At 37.6% G+C, this 17,965-nt stretch overlaps 2 protein-coding genes across 2 annotated transcripts; one reads left to right on the top strand and one right to left on the bottom strand.

Annotated features, from left to right (window-relative positions):
- The first annotated feature begins 6,502 nt into the window (after positions 1-6,502).
- Positions 6,503-9,498, top strand: LOC105618796. The gene is made up of 5 exons (XM_012200326.1): positions 6,503-6,829; positions 6,955-7,266; positions 7,346-7,736; positions 7,869-8,514; positions 9,157-9,498. Exons 1-5 carry the CDS (start codon positions 6,503-6,505, stop codon positions 9,215-9,217), a joined length of 1,737 nt encoding a protein of 578 aa, XP_012055716.1. The 3' UTR covers positions 9,218-9,498.
- Positions 9,499-10,646: 1,148 nt separating this feature from the next.
- Positions 10,647-16,674, bottom strand: LOC105618794 (glutamate receptor ionotropic, kainate 5). The gene is made up of 6 exons (XM_012200325.1): positions 16,542-16,674; positions 15,783-16,141; positions 14,023-14,817; positions 11,473-12,311; positions 11,067-11,402; positions 10,647-10,995 (listed from the first exon to the last, which is right to left on the bottom strand). Exons 1-6 carry the CDS (start codon positions 16,672-16,674, stop codon positions 10,647-10,649), a joined length of 2,811 nt encoding a protein of 936 aa, XP_012055715.1.
- Positions 16,675-17,965: the final 1,291 nt, after the last annotated feature.

Below are 17,965 nucleotides of genomic sequence, written 5' to 3'. Positions count from 1 at the left end.
TATATATATATATATATATATATATATATATATATATATATATATAATATTGTCCGCATCATTCATGTCGAAACGTTTATTGCCAAACACCAATCCATCCTTGTGTAGGTAGCCGTAATCTATACACACGGTACACATAATTTATACCACTCTTCTGTTTATTTTGCGCTCCCCTCAGGACAGCTCCCCTCGACATACTTTTGAACCCCAATGGGCTCAAACCGGCTTGCAATGCTTCTCGACCTTCCAACGTTTGCAACCGATTTTGAATCTTCGTTGCTAGCGAGTTGTCGTTTCAAAAATGTTCTCCAACGATTCTATCGTCGGTACGATTGTCGTACGCGGAAATTATTGGCTATACACGTGCGTTCGATCATCAGATTTACGCGGGATCGCGGAACGCTCGAACATCTCGTTCGCTTTCTCTTCCTCTTTTTCCTCCTTCTCCTTTTTTTCCTTCCTCTCGCGCTAGCAAGCAGACGCTGCGTCATTATCGCGACTGTCTTTTTATCGCACCGAAGCTGTTAACGATTTGTTCTTTGATAATAGGCTTAAAATGCCTGTTCGACACTATGTCCTCCTTGATTCTATCTTCAGAACGCGATTTCTCGGATCGACTGGTCTTTTCGATCTTCCTCGCGATTTTTTCATGATCGCGCACATCAGTCATGTTCGTCTCTAATGAAATATCGATAACGATTGGTCACATTACAATATTTCCCGTCTTTAAGTTTCACTATCCTTGTCTATCACTAAAAATCCATATTTTTTTGCCAACAGTCACAACAAACAAAATTCATCTTATGACTTGTCGATATCGTGATTGTTGTAAACATGTTTCAAGTTGGTACCTGTTTGAACAGAATCATCAGGTTCGTGTTATCACATATCAAATGTTTATGTATCCTCGTGTAAATCTGACAGAAATAGAAGCAGTCAACGTTCACGTCGCGGCTCTTCGAAAAGTATTCTCTCACCGCATCCTGCTTGTCGCATGCCACATCATCTAGATGAAAATAGAATATGTGCGCGCCTCGTTCGGTGGAATGACGTTGCTATTGTTGGAGAACGTAAAGTAGTTGATTTCATCGATAGACGTAAACAAATTTTCGAAATATCAATACTTTGACTGTTGCAACGATTTCAAATAGACATTCTCGAAACTTTCGTCGTTCGGACTCTCGAGCAAGCTTATGAGAACCTTGGTTTTATCTCAATTAGAGGGGTCGCAAATGATTGCGCGTATAATACTCGGCAACATTTCGTCGTGCTTGCGCTTCCCCGTGGATTGCGGCCCCCCATCATTTGCGATTTCGCGTCACAGATTGTGACACGTATCGTCAACGGTTGCCGTATGAATTTCATGCTCATACTAAAGGCTACGTGCTCTCGAACGACTATTTAAACCTGCGAATCGCGCAGTAGCAAAGTGTATCTCGCGCTGTGTCATTCTTCCGATATTCGAGACTTGAGCGCCGAGCAATTGCAGTACATACCGAAGATCGCACTCTTACGCGTGTACGACGACTACATCGAACACGTCTGGGACAAGCTTCCACGACACGCGAAGACAGATTCGGAGGTTCCAGCTTATCGTCTCTGCTATCGACGAGCTTTACAATCAGCCGTGGCAGCGGACGCATATCGATAGTCCCGCATCGAAGGTAAAGAACTATAGCGAATGTCGGGATCGCGCGGCAGTCTGCTAAATCGAACGATAAACGTGCTTCCTTTCGAGTTACATATTCCAGGCTACCAGTTTTGCGGACTGGACACTTGACTTACGAAGTGTTTAGCCAGAGGTGACGCAGGCATAAATCCGTTAGACGTGCCGAGAACACGTCATGCGACGGATAAGATTGCCAATAAAGTGCTAGGACGCGAGAAATTCGGCTCTGAGCGAGAGAGCCACTGCTGCTGCCGTCTAAGTAGCGATGAAAACCAAGACCAAGATCGGCATGAAACCAAAGAAGAAGACGATGAGGAAAAAGCAGATACTTCTGACGGTTAAATGAGGCGATTATCGTTTCTGCCAATGTTGGACGCGCTCGAACCCTTGATCGGTGGAGCGGCCAGCAAAAACGACAACAAAGTCGCGCGACATCAGCTCGAAGAGCAACGTCACGATCACGCGATGGAACAGGGTCGCGAACTATATCTCACTCCGTATAAATACGGACGCGGACTGTACATCTATCTCGGCCCATACAAACATACGGACAGAGCGCAGCTACAAAAAAAAAACTACGTCAATGAGATGATAAAAATGCCGTCTGGCACTACTATCAATGTGCATTTGAACGAGCTGACGTATGTACGTATTATACTTTAGAAGTATTTTCATTTGTAACACGTTATCAACAAGCGGCGAAAGCGATATTGTGAATCTGGACGATGCAACGGGGCCTATTACTCATTGGGTAGCGTACGCGAAGAGGAACAATCGCGTCGTGTACTTTGACAGTTTCGGTAATCTTTGACTGCCCAAGGAACAATATTTCGGGAACGGTGTTACGATGATAGAATACAATCGTACGTCCTATTAGACGTATGATCAGAGCTTCTGCGGACAGATGTGTCTGCGACTTCTATAAACGGTAAACGAGGCGTGAATTTAAAAAGCTCGACGAGGTGCTGTGAATTCTTAGTATTAATCGAACACCTTTTTCGTCATGTCGCTTACGCTGAGCGGGAAGAGTACCATCCTCGCGGCGAATTACTTTCCCATAAATTTAAGTGATCGAGATTACGAGTTCGGTCTGACGATTTTTGAGACTTATCACATGATACCAAACGTGAACATGAACGAATCGAACAACAAATTTTATTTCGCCAAAGACAACGCGAAAATTACAATTCCCGAGGATTCGTACGAAGTGCGAGAGACATAAATGAATTTTTGAAACGTGCGATTTTAAAACAATGTCCGTGCCGCGACGCGCTTAAAACCATTGACGTAATATATGGTAAAAATAACAATGATACCGATGACGATGATGGCGAGGGTGTAGAATATCCGCTTACGCTCCGCGCAAACTATAACACGATGAGAGGTGAGATTAAATGTGCATACAGAATAAACTTTGGCATGCCCAACATTGGATCGCTGCTGGGATTCTCGTCTATATTGCGGCCGCGAAGATGGCACGAATCGGACGAGTCGATCAACATAATGAACGTAAACGTTGTCCGCATAGAGTGTAACATGACCATGGGCGATAAAAGCGCGCATACGATACACGAATTTTTGCCGAGCGTGCCACTAGAATATAAAATATCGAAAAGGCCGGCGCAAAGCATTTATCTACCAATCATCGCACGGAGCATTACGGATTTACGATATGCATTGTTGATCAAAACGGACAATTGCTCAATTTTCGAGAAGAAAAGATCACCGTTTGATTGCACGTACGACGGCGACAGTGATAACGTGAGTGTAAGATGCTCGTGCTAAACAGAACAAAACGAATGCAGAGAGATAACGCATTTCTTTATAAGGTCGGTGACGGTAACATTCGCTCATCTAGTTGCATCAGAAAGAATAAGAAGCTCAGTGCGTCGAACGTTATATTTTTAAAGCCTTTGAGATATGCGGTGCGCAATATTTGAAATGACTGATATCCTAAAGACGAGCCGGTCTTCGACGATCGCATTATTAAGATTGAGACTCGCACAATCCGTTTACCAACACAACGTTCGGCGACAAGATAAGAATACTCATATAGCAACAGGATCTGTACACACTACTGTATGAAAGCTTTCTATATGTCAGGAAAACTGATGAAGAACAAAGTGATCCAGGGTGCTCATGTGACATCGGGAAATAATTGTGTCGCGTTCATATTCGATGAAATTCATGTAGAGATTGAGACTGTAACGTAGGTATAATTAGCACGCTCAAAAACTTTATAACAGTGTCATCCGACAGATGCATTATTCGGAATGCCGACTAGGATGCGCAGACAACTGCGGCCGGAGACTTTAATTTCTGTGTACCGCACTATGTACTGCTAGGATTTTGCGAAGATTACAAACGTGTGATCAACGCTCGTCATGAGTTGATTTTAATACGAGCGCGCAACGATAACAATTATCTGACAGGAGATCCGGCGACAGAGCCAACGCTCGAATTATTCAAAGTACAGTAGTCGCACATGTTATTGAGCAAGATAAATAAAAACTGTCGATGCTGCGCGCTTTGGAAAGCAGACGATATCTGAGCTTTTCGCTCGTGAGATCTGTACGTAGGATCTTTCTTGCAGAGCACAACCAAGCACTCATGGGCCATCAAGACGGCTACTCAGCTCGAGAAGCTGCTACGTCATTTTCGCTATGCAAACAGATCGAAAAAAACGTCATGTCCGAGGATATAAATAGATTCGATGACTGCAAATTAACCAATGCGAAACTCTACCTGAATTCGGAATGTTATCCATACGATGACTTGAATCTGGATTTTGATAAAAACAGATGTGCAATTCTATACGACTTGTATGCGTGTTTCTGCAAAAGGACTACTACGTACAGTCTCGAGTGTCACCTTTACAACTTTTTTACGTAATGGTCCGTTCGTGATTATATTGCTTTCGACAGAATGAATCGGTCAAGAGCGACATCGTGGATGTGCAATTAGACTTTGAATGTAAGGAAAATGTTTCCGCAAATACAACAGCCTATTGTTTTATCATACATAATCGCGCGGTTCATTATAATCCATTGACTAACGTTGTGCACAAAATCACATAAGTGCACCTCCGACATGGTGAAAATCTACGATACGCCGCATTTGACTGTAATCTTCTCAACAACATGCCCATGCCAACGTTCGTGGATCTGCAAGGATTCATCCAAGAAATTTATCGTGAAGGACGTGGCGGTGCTGAAACAAGGGATCGTCCTCACGTATTACATTTTTACGAATTCCGTGCCATGGAAATTTTTGACAAGATCTGATTTGCGCTTCCTGGTTGAACGCTTATCACCATGGATTGCGATGGAAGGACAGAATGGTCCCGTATAATAAGACGAAAAGCCTGATCACGGCGACTGTATTTGAAGATGATGCTATGGTATATGTTAAGGGACACGAACGTGGCTCTGGAACTTTGCTTTTGAATGATGAGCGAGAAATCGAGACCTTGAATGCAATTTACGAAGACATGGAAGCTTTAACTAATCTGGATCTTGCTAATATTATGCGATGTGGACAACATGTTAAGAATTGCGCGTATCAAATGTATTAAAAATATATAACTGATGGTTGCAAAAGAATTTTCTCAATAAAAATATGTTAATGTATTTATTATGTATTTCTTTTTCTCTTCGTTTATAAAACGTACTCGTATGTATGAACATATGAATGTGTATGTATGTATGTATATACGTATGTATGTATGTATGTATGTATGTATGTATGTATGTATGTATGTATGTATGTATGTATGTATGTATGTATGTATGTATGTATGTATGTATGTATGTATGTATGTATGTATGTATGTATGTATGTATGTATGTATGTATGTATGTATGTATGTATGTATGTATGTATACACATACATGTGTGTATATATTTGACTATCTTGACATCCCTTGTATTTCTTTAAATAGATACAAATGGACGTTAAAACGAAATGTTACATATAACTAAATAATGCTAAAACTAAATTCTTATGTATATATGTATATATATATTTTTTTTCTTTCCTACATTTTGAAAATTTAAAGTGATGCTGATAATGTGAAAGTATACAAGTAAGGTAGATTTATAAATTACTTTTGTCGTATTATAATACTTAATTTTCTAGCATAGATTACAATAGTAATCGAATGTTATCGTGTAATGGATATTGTAAATCAAATAATTTTTATTACGAGTGTAATCGTATAAATAAAACGAAATATTACTTGAATGTGTAACATTATAAATATTATTTATAAATGAACTAACTAACATTTCCTAATAATGAAACGATTACTTATATTGCTTTTAACTTTTAATTGCTTGTTATTTTTAGAGTCAAAATGGGAAGGAGACTATACTTGTTATCCTTCACTGAGACCTGCCAGCCTCACTTCAATGATATATCCACCACCCATGCACAAAAACTAAAGAATTTTTAAACAAGATTACTAAAAAACTTTACGAAACATTAATAATATTTCTGGACAATTGAGTAACTTAATGTGAAAAATTCAAAATAAGAATTACGGGAAAAACGTTTGATAAATCTGTTGATTAGTTCGGACAACATAGTGGTGGATTACATAAAATTGAAACATTTAACGACAATAATAAAAATACCGTAATACTGTACTGTACATAGGTGAGTTTGAGATTTTAAATAATCTAAGCGTATATTTCCTTAGTAACAGTAAACATCATGGTATAATAAAAATTATAATAAAAATGTGACTCTAATTTTATAGGAGAGATGATCACCCTGAAGATAGTGAAGTTGGTTAGAGTTCCTGGGTCTAGGAGGAAATCTATTAAGAGGGAATGAGGAACCCAGCCTTGCATTCGGTCGGGATAGCGACGTCCCCTGGAGGAGGCGAAGTCTTTGGCTCGAGGGCCGAGGAGGAGTTGCGCCAGTGGCTTGAGACTCGCCTGGACGCATTGGGGGTTGACCCAGTTGCGTACTCGCGATTTGTACTCAGCCTATTGCGCCGCCCCGACTCGGCCCTAAGTCCTCCAGAAGAGGCAATTGAGTTGGGTAAAGACACAGGATGTCGCATACGTGCCCGACCTAAAGCAAAGCTGCCAACGCATGGTGACGGGGAACAACGACAAGCTGTTGTGCAATGTCTGACAAATGCTGCTGATGACGTAAGTTTTAAATATAATTTTTACAAAGAATATATAAAATTTCTAGCTTCTTTTCTATAATTTACATTACATAATATAAATTACATAATAATAATGTATTAAAAAAATATTTTCTTTGTACATAGAAATACGGAGTAGATGCTCTAGTTGATGAACTGTGCATAAAATTGAAAGAATTAGAAGGAGGTTCATATGATGAAAGAGAAGAATCCGAGAAATCTTGTGATGAACCCAAAACAAATTTAGAAGCACTCACACTTCGTGACAAGGCTCTGCGATACTACGCAGCATTTCCAGCCTTGCAATCAGTATCTTTCATAAAGACTTCACCACAGAAAGATAGAAACTTTGCCAACAGCAACAACAATAAAAACTACGAAATTAATTTGCACAATAAAAATAAAAGCGCTCGAAATAAGAAGACTAAAATGTCTATCGTATGTATTAGAATATTTTTTTTATTCTTTTTAAATTTTGTGTAGTTACCAATATGATATTTTTTTCTTTCTTTTCCAGAATATCGAATCACAAAGATCAGAAGATAAAGAAAGCTTTGGATTTGCTAAATCAATGGAACGAGAAAGGGAAAAGGAACTCGATCAATTAAGATTAGCACAATTAAAAGCGAAGTTTGAGAGCTTAGAAGCACTTTGGAATTCAGTACCAGGCAATGCACAGGACACAGCTTCAATATGGGCAGCTCCGACACTTTCTATTCCTTCTGGACCTCTTTGGCCCACAGACACTACCAGGACAATCTTCACCTTACCCACTTCAGATAATGGCTACGCTACTGACACACCAAACCAAGAATCAATTATTGACGAATCACCGCTTATTCCATGGGATATTGATCTAATCAGCATTGAAGATAATGCAGATGAATGTAGCAATAAAGATAAAACAGGTCAGATATTCATGATACAATATATTAAAATTTAAGATTTATATCAAAATAATATTTATAATTGAAAAATCTTTTTTTTAAATTTTAAATTTTCTTATTAGCTTAGATTTTTATATTAGTAATTCATTGCAGATTACAATATAAGTTGGTTAGATTCGTTTTCGGATGGACCCTGGTGCTGGAGAGAATTTAACCGTAACTTATCTACAAACTTGTATTGTCCCAATGCTGAGACAGGTGACTGTTTCTTTCCAGTAGCATCAACCAAAACTCCACTTGGAGTTTGCAAGGAATCTCGTTCGAGTCTGAAGGTAAACAGCCTTCCAGAACCAGACGAGGATTTATTGACTTCCGCACGTACTCACTTTCGTCCGATAAAGGACGATGGCCACTGGGCAGATGGCACGACGTTTCCTGTGAATAATACAGTAGAACGCGTCGCTTATCGCAGATCTGAGTCAGGAAACTTACTGTATCTTCCTGGCGGAGAAAGCCCTTATATGGAGTACCGGGAGAATGACACGGTAGCATTGCCCGCGTCTACGAATTTAACGCTAAAGTTTCGGGTACGTCAGTGCGACAAGAGCGTTCAAACTGAGCCCGTACGATCTCCAGTCAAACGCCGCATTCTCTCCGAACAAGATCATTTTCGCTATTCTCCAGTCGGAGCTGAAGATGCCGTTTTACAAGAACAAGAAAATATCGAAAAAGATTCTTTTACTTTGGATCAACTTGGTTGGGTACAATCGAGTGTACCTCTGCACAATGATAGAAAAAGGTAATGAACATCGTTAAACACGCAACATTGCAAGCGTGTGCAATTAACAGACGTATAATATCGCGTATATAAGAGAATACAATATTAAAACTGGTAAGAGAAGCACGAATTTAGACTAATCAATTTTTTCTTATTAAATGGGTGAGAAATCAGCATTGTCAGGTTCAAATACGAGATTTGCAGTAGCGTGTATTACCTATCTACAATTGTATAAGAAAAATAAAGTCGGTATTTAGATTTATATATTCAAAATAAATATTGATATATGTATAATTTCTTCTAAATGAGAGAAACTTTTAATGAACACAAAATACAATAATGTAACATGTCTATTTTTATTTATCAATTTCTCCCAGGAAAATATTCGAATGACTTTAATTCTTAAAAAAAAAAAAGATTGAAATTAGTTTTTCTTTAGGAAAGAATATGTACAATGATTAAAATGTTTAATTAAAAAATACTAAAAACATTACAGCAATATTACAGCGAAATATTATAGCAATGATTTTGCTACAATATGTCTTAATTAAGCTTACTTATAATTCCAAAATATATTGTCTGGATAAAAATTTTATGGCACAATTTAGTTTTGTCATATTGCTATTGTATCTAATTATATACATAATATCTTTTTTCCGATAGAAGGCACAGTAGCAGCTTCGGATGCCAGCCACTGACGACTTTGCGTCCGTTGACCTTGTGAACCGGATAATGTAAGCTGCTAATAATATACTATATGACTGGAGATTTGAGGTTTAGCTATACTTTTTTTTCGCAAGATAAAAAAGCGATTGATAGGATTGTGAATGGGGGTCCTCTTGGCATGTGGAATTTGTTATGCATGTATCCAAGAAGGCACGAGTAAACCCCATCGTCACTCGTAATAAGCAACATGCAATCGAAACAAAGCGAAACACGAAAATATTAACTATTCATTTAGGTAATTAATATTAACCCTTTGATGAAAGAGTAAAGAGGAAAGGAATACAAAAAAGAAAAAAGTGTATATGTTACACTCAGCGTTTCACGTTGCAAGAACGTTGAAGATGTAGTCCACGCTATTTCAGTTGTAGGTTGTTGATTACTTTGTGATTTTTGAGGAGAGAGCTTAGTACGCTGATTTTGTAGAAAATTATAGCAAGCAATTTTGTTTCTCACCCGACGTGCAGGCTAAGAGTATCTACTTATTCCTATTCATCGAAAAGAAAAAGAGAAAAAAGAGAAACGAAAGTTAGGAATCAGAAACAATTAGAAAGGACAGTTGAGTACTTATTTTGAACGCCGCACGATTGCAGATCGGGTATTTAATTAAAGTGCTGTTCTATTTTCTTGTTGTTTTTCGTAATTATTAATGGATTATCTTAATCGTATTCCCCTATAATTATGATTTAACTCCCTAGAAGATTAATATATCCCCTTTCCAGAGTCCTTTCCTTCTCCCACGTTCCAAATATCCTTGTATCCATTGCTTTCCCTGTGCTCACCCTAAGAAAATCGAATAACTGAGAACATACGTGTAAAAAAAAATCGTGTATTTGAAAACACGCGCTTACCTTGCATAAGGTATGCGAAAAAAATACAAAAAATGTTACTTTAGCATGCAGATGCCTTTGAAACGAATGTTGAATGATGTTAATGCGTCGAAGGAATGTGTCACTTATAAACAACTCTGTCTTTAGGAAATAACGTGAAAGGAATATATGCAATGTAAAAAAAAAAGAAAAAAAAGACGTTCTTCGTCTTTTGTGAACTAATGTATGGAAAGGGTAAATAAAGGCATTGCAAAAATGAAAATTGTACATAAATTTTTAATCTTCCACTTCCATGCATTTATTTAATTCTTTCTACCCAAGAATTCCATAATTATTCTTTTCTTTAAAGTTACCTAGAATCACAAATATCGCAGAATATGCTAAAAATATGCAAATGAATTTTATGAAAATGTTATCATATAATTGCTTTACCGTGCATCACACTGATATGAAAATTCATGAATCTTCATGAATTTTATCTAATAACTTATTAATATACAAAATTGACACGGTTGTCTAGAATCGCTTTTATTCCTTTGTGCAACAGCTTTATACTTATTCTCTATATTCTACAAACGGACCCTTCCTGACAATTGCAACTCAAAATCTCGATCTAAATTGCGAAATTGTTTGAAACCCGTGTGTAGGGGCAGGATGCAAATTAAACCGAATCGGCTTAATTGTCTTCGTCATTTTAAGTTTTGAGGGCGTAGCTTGATTTAATTCGGTAACTTTTGCTTGGTGCCGATAATACCAATACTCAAAGGCTAACGTGAGGCAAGCGAAAATAATACCCACGAAGATTACGAGGAACACACCGCCGATATTGTAAATACTAATACCGTCGCTTTGATCATTTTTTAAGTCACAGTTCTTTTTGATGGGATTGTGCTTCCACCATTTGTCCTTCAACTTCTCCAATCTCCTCTTGTTCAACAATATGAGAATCCTACAAGAAAAGATTGATTTAAAAATATTTTTGTCTTTTTTACATAAAAAGATAAACGTTTTCATATATACGCGTTGTTAAATTGATCCTTCAGCGGTGATCCTTGTTGGACGGCGATAGCGTACGGTTTCCTTGAAAATTCCTCTCCGATTTGGGTCAAATCGCAATTTGTCATGACAAGATACTTAATAGTCGAAGCGTCTTCGATAAAAGCGAATTCGTTATTCTCGTATTCATCCTCCTGTCGAATTCGCCTTAGTGCTTCATCGATATCGGCCGGAAAGCCAGTCTCTTTCATTGCTTGGAACATTTTTGTATATTTATCACTAACAGGATAATCCCAGACGGCTAGTTTCGCTCTTTCTACGTCCGACAAACTATCGTTCAGGCTCATATCTTTCCAAATCCTGTGATAATGTAAAATATGTTTAGAAGAATTGTGCACAAAAAGATTTGATTTGAAAAACAATCACTTACTCGTAAAAACGCGTCTCGATGTCCGCCATCCTCTGAAAATAAGAATACGCTGGCGAGTTTCTGATAGGAGCATACTGTATTTTGTACTGTTTGCTTAGATCGTCCAAGTTCTCGATAGGTATCTCCAACCTGGATACTGTAAGGAAAGCCGCCAAGTTAGCCGTGTAGGATGCGATGATGATGAATCCAAAAAGCCACCATGTAGCCGCTACTAATCTTCCCGATAAATTTTTCGGCGCCTCTCCGCCACCCTGAGGAGTCAAGGAGGTCATACAAAACCAGAAGCACTCCCTGAGATTAAACTCCCTTTTTTCATCGTCGTCCTTATACTTGTCACGGTTATTTTGGTAACTATACGGCGACCAACGGTCGAACAGCCACATAAGGAAGCTGGTGAAGAAGTACGCCGCCAGTATGCAGAACCAGACATTGTTCTCTAGCACCGTGAGAAACTTGAAGAGCGACGTCGACGTCTTCGTTTTTTGCATCATAATCGACAGACCGACCAAATCGTAAAAGGGTACCGTGAAGTCGACGACTTTTTCCCGTTCTGCCATGACCCAGAGCGAACTCAGAGCGATGTCGGCGCGTTTGTCTATCAGCTCCTTCATCATTCCGTTCCAGCTACCATTCTCTTTCAACGAGCCGTACTCGCGGTCCTCCACCTCGCGTATCTCGTACTCGAACGGCATGGTCTCACAAATCGCGTTTAGCAGATCGATGCAGAAGCCCTCCCATTTTTCAGTTTTATTATCATACATTACAAAAGGTGGATGTTGCACGACAATCACTCTATAGCTTGTCACTGCAGTGTTATTCATGATCTTCTCATTGGTAACCTTCGCAGAACGGAAATCTCTCAATAGGCGAAGAATTGTGGAACGTAAAATCAACACAATTACGATTTTCGAACTACCTCTAGGACTTCGAAGAGTGTATAAGAGTATAGTGCGAAGAACGAAATGAATGAAACTAAATACGCAAAAGGGATGTGCTTTCGTGACGCTTACGTGGCATATGATGCTCGAGTAAATAAAAGTATATACCATACGTTTTTGCCACCTTGAACTTTTCCCAGGACAGATAAGCGAGCGTCATTAGGGAACGACAACGCGGCAGATATGACAGCAAGATATTAATGAAAAAACAGTTTACGTTGAAGGAATGTCTTTCTTTTTTCAATAGAATTCCATCCTTTTTAACGAATATCTCATATTATAATATTACGATATTTATGTATTTGTTAATACTCTTGCGGGAAGTCAGTTTAATGCAAAATCGGCTTAAAAGTAAGCTCGAGTTTCAGCGCTATTTATTTGCCAGTTATCATACGAATGCAATCCAGATTAAACACGACTCGCAAACAAATGAATATCCAAGAAGAGCTCAATAAATTCCGACAACAGATTTGATACAGTCACAATTCAATATTATAGTTAATTTATTGTTTTTCCGAATTATAGTTTCCAAATCTATCCATGTAAAAGGGTAATATAACATAAATGAGAAAAGAAATGAACCATCGATCGCCTAAACGTCGCTCAGTCAGGCACGACGGTCAAGCGTGATCAATAATCCTTGGGATACATGGCCACACGAGAATTGGAAAAAAAATCGAAGAAGCCGCAATATTGAGAACATCATAATTTAGGAAGAAAATTACTTGTGACATACGGAATTTCTTTATTTTTGCAGTAATTGATTTTATCAAATGGATTACGAATAATTAGGAAGTTAATATGTATCATGGATGTAGTCAGGATTTTATTTAGATAGAGAGAGAAGAGGATCAAATTAGAGTTGAAACTTTCGAACTCAAAGGAGGAAAGATGATCGAGTGACATAAATTATTGGATTACTTATTTTGTCATTACTAACAGTCATATCTAACAGTCGATATCATAAGATCTATTCTCATTTCAACATTTATCATCTAATTTGTCAATTTTGAGAATTATGTTCACTAATAGTAAAAATTATATTTATCACCGCATTAATAACACGACGGTAGAATTTTATTTTATATTTTACATTTAATATTTGTCAATGATCCAAATCGAAGGGTCGAAACATATATATCAAATTTATTAAGATATTACAATACACACATTTTAACAACTTATATTGGTTCTGATAAATATTATACTTTTATTATTTTTTTATTATTATTTTGTTTATATTATTATTTTTAATTAAATTACTAACAAGTAAAGCACATATATTTAATTTACTAATTTACTTTATTTTTTTTTTAATTGGAAACTGTTCGAACTAGAAAAATTGGAATTTATAACACTAGCCATCTTGAATTCTTAGAAAATTTCTCTATAATTTTCACCACCAATACTTTTCTTTTTCTAAAATTAATTTCTTAAAAATACTCATTAATCCGTTTAAGCAAATCTTAATTATTTATGTTCGTTAAAATTTAGAAAGGAGGACGCATCCCCTTTGCTTTCTCTTGGTTACGCTCTTGTATATCTATTAATATATCGTCCTTCAACATTTTCACGTAACATGTTACGTCTCGTTTCAAGCACTGGGACTTACCTGCAAGGGCATCTCGATACCCGCCTGCCAATCTCCGCCCTCCTCTTTCAACGTAATCTTTTCTCGTTCAATATTTATCATGTACATGATCATTTTAAAGTCCGTATGATGTTCTCCGTTCTTCTTTCCCCAATTAATGCCAGCGTATGTTGGCGTCATATTCTTTGAGACTGTCATCAGTTTAGCTAGGAAATCCAGATCTCTCGTCGGCGTGTTCGTCTCATCATAGCTATTGCAGTCGATGTGAGAGGGTTCCAAGGGCCAGTCACCATTGTCCAAAGCGGACTTCATCGCGCTGACACCCAACAGAGTTAAATCATAATAAAAGGCGGATGTGATGAGCGGTTTCGGGAACTTTGCCCTTACAGATTCTGCTTGATTTTCATCGCTCATCGTCGGCATTTCCGGTTTCAGCAACAATATGGTAATGTTCTCACACGCGCAGCTCGGCCACATCTCTTCGTTTAGAGTCAAAATAAACCAACCGTACTTTCGTCCAGTGAAGCTCAATGAGTTCCCAGCATTCAATAGTTTGTTGGTAGAATCTTCATCGCCGAGTAGGAAATAATTTACCACATCCAAGTCTCGCAATTTTGATAATTGCTCTTTTACATTATCGACCGTATTCTGCAAATCGTTAATGATATGTCTGGTCGGCACATTCAACAGTAAATTTTTATATTTGTGGATCATGACGAAGTCTTTTTTGTCGTAGAGAATGCCAGCATTGGTGATGTTTATCTGAATTGCCAATTGACGGATTACTTCAGGTACAAGGTCATTCGGTGACATCACCTGAAATACCGAACTACGAGAAACTGCAAAAATATCTGAAGAACGTCTGAAGAATTTCGTAAGACAAGAAGAGACTATTTTTTTTTTTGTTGAATAATTCTGACTTGGAATTTACAAATGCATACTTGTATTTCTGTATCTATACAAAACAAGATATATAAACAATAAAACATTATATTAAATCATCGTGTGAACGCACAATAATTAAGAAATAAAGGCTAAACGGTCAAGCTTGGATTTTTAGTATTGAAACAATTCCATGTGAATTGATATACTAAATCTATAAAATATATGACCAAAAATATATAATCTATAAAATATATAAACCAAAAATATATAAAATTATAGTGTACTAGTCAAAACGGGTTGAATATATTTCATGTTATAATTATGTGTATAATCAGTGAATACGTTATCTCTTATGAAAAAATACACTTAACTAGGCGGTCCGAAATGATACTTAAATTGAGTATTAACTTCCAAATAAATCTTCAACTTGAGGGTTAACACTGAATTTGAGTGTTATTTTGGATCTTCATTGTTTAATTGAGTGTATATTTTTGGGAAAGATGCCCTGAAAAAATGTCAACAATACATGATGAAATCATGTAATTAAAACATGTAAATCACATAACGAATTGTTCCAAATCAATACATAATTTTTTAAAATAACGTAATTTGAAAAATCACATGATATTAAAAATATTATCCATCATGTAATTTTATTATTGTCAAATTTTAAAGAATTGAATGATAGAAATAGAAGAAAAAAGAACATATTATGTGATTTTTAGATTACGTAATAATAATTAAAAAAAATCACATACTGATTTGGAACAATCCATTACAAGATTTGTGTGTTTTAATTACATGATTTCATTATGCAATTGTGTGACATAATTTTTTTTAATAAGATGTCCTTCGCTGCCAGAACTTTAACTAGAACAGGCAATTGGATATGATACCTGGATCAAGTAGTTTTTTTGATCAAGGTCCAGATCTCTCCAGTAATGAATATCGCCCTCCTGACCAAATTGAGCGGATAAAGTCGGAACTCTCATGGCCGCGGTGAACGAACTCGAAGCTTCGGCACCCAGATCGGCCATCGTCATATCCAGAATCAGATCCGGGACGGTCGTACCACCTTTACTGATAGCTGAGCTCCATGCATTGCATATAGTCTCGAGACTCTCGGTGGAATCGCTCTCGTTGATTTGTACGGACCACACATTGCCCAGGTGACCCGAATACTTCTCTCCCAGAGTCTTCAAAGCGCTAGTCACGCTTATATTCGCCACTTCATTCTTCCAACCATTAATTATAACTAATTGGGGAACAAGCATTGCGCCGACGCGACGTGGCATGCAAAAAAAAAAGAGAAAGCAAAACCAAGTCAGACGATTAATCTTAAGACGTAACACCTTAGGGTGTTCTACTGCCTTAAATAACTCGAATCGTTAATGAGAAACTACAACCATGCGCTGTGAGACAAAAGCAGTTATCGTGCATCGGATCGCTTGAAAAGCGTAATGGACTGGCCTAAAAAGCTGTTCTCGCCTTCACAAATGGAATCTTTTCTTTCGTATGTGCATAGAGTGTGGATTTGTTTCAACGACATAGAGATGCTGCCAGTAACAATACGTCATTGTGTATCGATCGCATATATTATATGGTTATCGCGCCACGCAAGATTTTCCAATTAAACTTTCACAAATGAAACTTACAAACATTCACCGGTCTCGATTGAGTCGGTTTCTGTGTATGACCATCTGTCGTGTCTTCTACTCCGTAGACTATAAAAGTTGTCGATAGAACGTATAGCATATAAATCTTGGCGATACAACAATCGGATATCATGATTGCGAGAGAGTGGGCGTCTTCCGAATAACTGAGAGCTTCGAGTGAGCAGGATTCGAAGGAAATGGTAAAGGTAATCAATTTGGTCGGAACGCGGAAGATATTTTTGATACAAATCGAAGCTTCGAGCGTTGCGCAATATCACTTATTGACGTTCTTTCGCTTGTCCTCGCGAAGGACATTGAAAGTGCATTCAGTTTCAGTTTGTTGATGGCGCAAAAGTTCGTCGCTTTAAGGAAACTCGGCAATAGTCCTCTGTGAGATTAACTGCAACTGCGTCTATATTGAGCTTAATATCGTTAATACGGTCTCGAAGCAAAGTGTCGTGTGTGGAACTAGGACGCTGGACTGCAGGCACGGCCTTCGCGGTCCAGTTACGACGAGGGTGGAAACCTCGATGGTAACCGCTGCCGTTATGGCATCGTCGGGGAAACTTCCTCCCAGAGGAATTCTTTTCGGATCCGCCATACACGACTGGAAATTCAAAGCGGATATTGCGCTCAGAAAGCGGTCAGCTGTCTACTGACAGGTCGGTTCGCAAACGGCTTTACTCCAGGGTGTCCTCCGGTTTATTTGTGTTTGTCCATCGGTTGCCGCGGGGATGACCCTAATCAATCGTAGTCAGCATATATGTGACAAACGTGCCTATCATCTCCTCCTTTTAACGAAATTTTGACCAACATTCATTCATTATCATGTATCGCGGGGCACACGACGTAGCTCTTCGTCAAGGCAATTCTATACAAATAGTCAATATGATCTTATCACTTATAGCTGGTCTTTTATCTTGATAAACAAAGTGTATATTAATTATTTCGATTAGAAATACTTATTTATGTGATACAAGGACAACGACAGATTTGACACGTGAAATCAGACTGGGAAATTGAATTCGTTCGAATTAAAGCGATTGAGGACGATTTGTACAGTGACTATTGAATTTGATGCAATAGATCACTTCCATTTTATTTATTTGATATTTTTCTGAGATTGATTTAACCTGCTCGAAGGACTCCAAGCTAGATAACTGCTTGTTAAAAATAGAAGAACATTTACGCACCTTACATGCATTTCTTTGTATATATTTTTTTATCGTAAAGATATCAGAGATTATAGAAAATAAGATCTGTAGCGATTATTAGAAGATCCCACAAAAATTATATAACGATAGAAATACAAGTACAAGAGGACTATAGTTATATAATACTGATTCGACAAAAATCGTGATTGCTATTTTATCGTGTATTTAATTAACGAATTTATATATATTATATATATTTTATATATTTTC

The sequence above is a fragment of the Atta cephalotes genome (genome assembly GCF_000143395.1).
Source record: "Atta cephalotes unplaced genomic scaffold scaffold00018, whole genome shotgun sequence".
Taxonomy (NCBI): domain Eukaryota; kingdom Metazoa; phylum Arthropoda; class Insecta; order Hymenoptera; family Formicidae; genus Atta; species Atta cephalotes.
This window is presented reverse-complemented; position numbering and strand designations above follow the sequence as displayed.